The sequence below is a fragment of the Haliaeetus albicilla genome, chromosome 9 (assembly GCF_947461875.1).
Source record: "Haliaeetus albicilla chromosome 9, bHalAlb1.1, whole genome shotgun sequence".
Taxonomy (NCBI): Eukaryota; Metazoa; Chordata; class Aves; order Accipitriformes; family Accipitridae; genus Haliaeetus; species Haliaeetus albicilla.
Window position 1 is genome coordinate 29,025,234 of NC_091491.1, and position 5,657 is coordinate 29,030,890.

Genomic DNA, 5,657 nt, shown 5'->3' on the forward strand with positions numbered 1-5,657 from the left:
GAGGTCAAGCATGAAAACGCGAAGCGTGCTGCTGATTGGTATGACGGATTTTCATTTCAAAGTCAGTTTACACTTTCCACAGTACTCGGTAACAGGCAGACTCACATTAAACATCGTCCAGAACACTGTCAAGATACTCACTTTCAGTGCTTGATAAGAAACTTGAAATAAAACAACGTTTCTGACTGGAGTTCCTTTAACAGTTTCTGTCTATACAGCAGTAATATTCTACACTCCATACAACTTTGATACAAAAAGAGCTCTAAATGTCGGTGATGATGGTGATGGATAGGATAATCGCCCATTTTACAGGTAGGTAAAAGAGATGCAGTAGCTATCCTAAAAGCACACCTCATGTCTATGGTAGCAAGAAGGGTTTGGGGGAAAGAACTCGCCAATAGAGCCATCCTAAATATAAATTACAGAAAAAGGATGTATCCATCATATGGGATGCATGGGGCTGGTTTACGTAAGTTGCTGTATCTAACAACATAGACAAGACTAAAGTAGTTAACCTTCCTTCATAGCATGTTTCACTATTTAGTCCAGCTGACTAGATGCTTAGTTAACCAGGGAGGATGATTTCCTTTCTTTATATCACCCCGGGTGAAAAGAACCTTGCAAATTATCTGAGATACAGTTTCCAGCATTGCTGGTAAAATTAAACCTCCCACCAACAAAGACTTAGGTGTGCATGGATGGAAAAACTGCATCTACGGTGTAAATTATAAAGGTCGAGCTGGCGAGACAAAAGCAGTGCATTTTCAGTCTGAGTCAATAGTTGTAGTCCAGGTTCTCTTCCTGACTTTATCACAGGGTACCCATGTACCAGTAGAGAAGTCATCGTGCCATGGGAATGGTGCTCCACATCACTGAAGAGTTTCAAGATCTACCCCACTGAGATTGCCGGACACCATAAGTTTCATGAAAATAATTTTCAAAACTTAAGCTGTTTAAGAAAGCTGAAAATGGTAAGCAGGACATGGAGTACCAGCTGTGGCACATGGCTATCATCACAACATAAAAGAGCAAAACCAAAATTAATTTGTAAAGTACATTTGGTGTCACAACACTTTCATAACTACTTCCACTACTTTGTGAGTCATCAGTACAAACATACATGCACCCACCCCTTTCCCCCTACCTCCCCCCAAAATGTGCACCTTTTAATTTACAAGCCTGTCAATAATGAGGGATGAAGGATGTGGGATGAATGTGTAGGGGAGACAACACAAAATGCTTTACAAGAGAGCAAGAGCTGTGTTCCTTAAAAGTCTAGATCGTACATGTAGCTTGGAAGATACAGGCAAATCCTTCACACGGGGATTTTTCCTAGCTTCCCTTTAAAGCCTAGCAAGAACCTGTATTAATCTTGTCTCTGTTCAAAACCTGGCTTGTAAGACCTGATGTAAAGGTGTGTGGATGAAGAACTGCCACAAGCATTACTGCCGCTATGAGCAGAAAGAATTCAACTGTCAGATTTGTTTCATAGAGAGAGGCTTGACCTACAATGCATGTGCCAAACTAGTATATCCCTCCATGTTGGAATGTTTTGGATCCAGAAGTTCACACAGGCAAAAGCAAAACTTATTAGTTGTGCTACACTATTAAGCATATACATCATTCTCAGCTGAATGGTTATATCTCAGCTCAGGGTTATTTGTATCCCGCTTTAAAATCAGACTGTTCTCTATCAGTAGAGAGCCAGGATGTGATCTGTCATTCTCACTAAGCCGATTTAATGGGGAGCAGTTACTGAAAGGGGAGGGGGGCGCAGAGGATGCAGCTCCTCCCTCGGATCCTCATGCGCTCCCCTGCAGCATAACTGTAACCCTGCAGTAAGCCAGTTCAGAGATCCATCTGGTCAAATGCATAAGAAGGATCAAATCCCTCTGAGCTACCTGTTTTCTGTCTGCGCAGCTCCTTGAACCAGCTCACGGCAGGGCTTGCTCTGCACCATTGCCCCTGTTAGAGCCACGACAGAGCAATGAAATCTGTGAGACATGCAGCGGGAGTGTGCTAGGGAAGGACTACCCCGTTTGCAGGAGCCAAATGACAGACAGGCTTAATGCCATCAGAATGCAGCATTCTCAAGCTGCTGTATATAATACATATGTAGTGCATCCACAAGAACGGAACTGTAGCAAGAAACACTAAACAGGCGAAGCATGGATTTTAGGATTTAGCACATGTACTTAGGCTGAAGCATCTTCCATGTTCTAAATCAGATTCTGTCAGATCAATGCTGGGGATTTTTCAAGGCAGAACCACCCAAGGCAATATTACAGCGCTGGTGCCTATATTGTGACTGCAGTCTAGTCTCATGACTGAGAGGAAGCTCTGAATTTTTAGGAGCATAAAAAAACCCCAAACCATATTGAGTCAGACCAGCTTTTGTCCAGTCCTGTAACCTCCAGCAGCTAAATTAATGCTTATTCTCAGTGAAAAAACACATAATCCACAAGCCCTCTGTCAGAGATCATAATGACTTTCACAAATAAATCTCATGTGGTAAGAGCTAAGCTTGAATCACAGTTTTGGTGGGTTCTGATTTCCTTCTCTCTCATCAGGAAGACCACAGAAGTTCCTATGAACCACCACAGGGGCCAAGTAACTCAAATCTTAAGCAGGTTCTGTCCAGAACTGGCTATACTGGTGAGTGTAAGAGCATGAAGAAAGGGAATGAAGAGACTCAGGGACTCCCAGTGCCACTACCTTTGCTGAAGGTGGGTCTGTGAAGAGGAAGGTCTCGCAGCACCTTTGGGCAGTGCCCAAGTGAAGTGAAAAACTAAAACATCATTCTCCTGAAATCTAAAGGTGCTGCTGATCTCTGTCTACCTGGAGAATGTATAGTCCTAACTGACTTCTCCAGTTTCCACTGAATAGGAAGGGTATTTGTGGTGGGTCTTCCATTGATAAGTGTGGAAATATCAAAGTCTCGTTCTTGAACGAGACACCGCATTTCGTAATTGTGGCTCTGACTGTACCAGGGATTATAACAAAAACATGACAGTCATTGCAGGTAAAATTGTTTGCTTGCTGTTCTACTGTTTGGCAGAGGATTTCTTCTTTAGACCCAGCCATATCAATGACTTCTATATGCGTGTCTCTCTTCCTGATATTAAGTAGAGACCTAGGAGGCATATAGGTGTGAGCAAAGAGTAGAGTATAGTGTCTTGGATGGTTTGAGGACTCTGGAGAATGCATGAGTTGCTCCAAGTGACACAAACACGGTATCAGTCCTCCTTGGTGTAAGCACCCAAACAGCAAAGCCCCAAAAACATTGAAAATAGTAATGACATGTCTCCACTTCACAGCTCTATTCTGTGATGTACTGAACAGGACTAATGGTAAGATGAGTGGAATGAGAAACCGAGGTTCTTGGTGACTGAATAGGGAGAGAAATGCCAAAGGAACAAAATAAAACAGCAATAATGTTGGACTGCCCTCGGAATGCACTGATAGCCCAGATGACCCATGGCAAAATGATCTGACCCGTATTAATTGATGGATATATTCCTTCAATGTTTTAATACCAGCACCAATGGCCAGAATATGTAAGACCCCAAAGAGCATTATGCCATTGACTGTAAAATGTGTAACTCGGGGATGACTTCCGTGCAGTGCAAGATTATGAGGATTAAGATTATAGCTGAGAAAATTGAAAGGGGTTACTATCATTTTCTCATTTAATTGACTTATTACATCAAATAGGCTGCTCTTTTTAATGCTGTAGAGGTTTTCTAAGTCCATGGAGGTAAAATAGAAGGTATCGGCCGTTACAAAAACAATGGCAGTAAAACATGCACATAGGACAAGCTTTGAAAAGTGGTTTATGACAGTTTTAATGCTCTTTTGAGAGTCAACAATTAAACCTGCCCAGTAAAGCAGGGGCATTAGAGCAAATGCCAGAAAGGTTGGCCTGTTGAAAAACCCAGCAGTTGTTACAATACCTATGAGAGGGCTGCTTGTAGGCCCCACTAAGCTGCCATCAGACTTTCTTGAGGAAACCAATACCATCAGAAGAGCAAAGAGAAGTCCTTCAAGTGTGTTGGTAAATGTTCTGGTATAAAATACCAGAGTGACATAAGATCCGGCAAGAAGTACCAGTGCTTTCCACGGATCCACTTCCCAGAAAGGAGCTAACCGGTAAACACTATAGTCGAGTATGAAAGAAAAGACTGTAAAGAGAAGGCGAGGTGATACAAGAAGGGTGTAGCTGTTGATGCAACTTGAACATATGTCCAGCTGCTGCAAAGACTTGATCACCCAGTAGGTAACTCCAGATGTCATTAATGGGAAAACAATTGTTCTGCAAGGAGAGCTGGAAAGGAACTCCCAAGGATAATAGACCTGTAGGTTTAAAATATCTCCTATAATGGAAGAAAGAAAGAAAAAAAAAACATACATACATACATAATGTATTTTATTCAGTAATTCAGCATTAGGGATACAACTTAGTGTAAGAGGCATCACCGAGACAGAGCAGTCCCTAGGCTTTTGAGGCTGTCGTCAACCTTGAAAGTTTCAGGAGTACACCATTAATTTTCACAAAGCTTTAAGGAAAAGAAAAAAAAAAAAAAAGACAAAAAAAATCTCTATTACAGTGATACGGTTTCAGGCGCCACTTGCCGTGGCCAGCACAAACGCCGCCACCCGCAACTGCGGATCTGCTCCCACCCTGCTTGCAAGAATCGCTTTGTAACGAAAAGGGAGCACGAAGCGGGCCTGTGCGAACACCGAACCGCACCGGGCAGCCCGCGAGGAGAAAGGAGGAGGAGGAGGAGGAGGAGCAGGGCGGGGGCTGCGTCTCACAGCGACGGCACACGGCAGGCAGGTGCCCACTCGCTGCGCGGCACAGCGCTGCACCCGCCGCGGCGGGGCTGCAAGGGGAAACGCGCCCCCGGGGCCTCTCCCCGCCGGGCGGCCGGGGCCCTCCCGCCGCCGCCGGCCGCTGAGGGGCCGCGGCCGGGGCCCAGCGCCCCACCGGCCGTGCGGGCGCCGCCCCGCCCCGCCCCTCCCCTCCCGGCAGCGCCCGCCGCCTTACCTGCCATCACCTCGGGCGACTGGAAGAACTCGTCGGGGTGTAGGTAGCCGGCCTGCGGCAGCAGGCACCAGCCGGCCCGCAGGGCGGCCAGCAGCGCCCACAGCCCCCTGGCCCGCATGCCACCGCCGCCGCCGAACCGGCGCCCTCTCGGCCCGGCCCGCCCCGCCAGGGGGCGCGCGGCCGGCGGCCCGGGCGCCGCAGCGGGAGCCCGGCGCGCATGCGCAGCGGCCTCCGCTCCGCGGGACTGCGCCCGCCGCCCCCGGGCAGCGCAGCGTGAAGTTGAACTCCGAAATCGACCGCAGACTGACCCAGAGACACGGAAAAGCGTCGTCACCGCGTCGGGGTGACCCCTGGCCAGCAGCTGGGGCTCTGGGGCCGGGGCACCGTGTCCCTGCTCGCTGCTGCCCACACAGCTCTCGCATCCAGAACGGCGGGGCGGGCCGGGTCCTGCCGCCTTCCCGCTGAAGGGCAGGTGTCCTCGGAGCAAGCGAAACGGGCGGGCAGAGAAGCGAGGGGCAGGCGTTAACCGCCCAGAAACGCGAGGGGCAAGCGTTAACCGCCCAGAGAAGCGAGAAAAGGAGCAGCTTAGCCATCAGGCCGACGTCTGGAG

The 5,657-nt window shown here is 47.9% G+C and overlaps 1 protein-coding gene across 3 annotated transcripts; it reads right to left on the reverse strand.

Annotated features, from left to right (window-relative positions):
• Positions 1-29: 29 nt before the first annotated feature.
• On the reverse strand, positions 30-5,640 carry PIGZ (phosphatidylinositol glycan anchor biosynthesis class Z). 3 transcript variants are annotated; one of them, XR_011326195.1, is made up of 3 exons: positions 5,048-5,640; positions 4,417-4,556; positions 30-962 (listed from the first exon to the last, which is right to left on the reverse strand). XR_011326195.1 is itself a non-coding variant. In XM_069792327.1 (2 exons), exons 1-2 carry the CDS (start codon positions 5,163-5,165, stop codon positions 2,812-2,814), a joined length of 1,680 nt encoding a protein of 559 aa, XP_069648428.1. In that variant the 5' UTR covers positions 5,166-5,252; the 3' UTR covers positions 1,886-2,811. The 3 variants fall into 3 exon arrangements, 2 of the variants coding, with proteins under 2 accessions (XP_069648428.1, XP_069648429.1); XM_069792327.1 differs by lacking the exons at positions 30-962; positions 4,417-4,556 and adding an exon at positions 1,886-4,373 and having other exon boundaries at positions 5,048-5,252; XM_069792328.1 differs by lacking the exon at positions 30-962 and having other exon boundaries at positions 4,410-4,556.
• Positions 5,641-5,657: the final 17 nt, after the last annotated feature.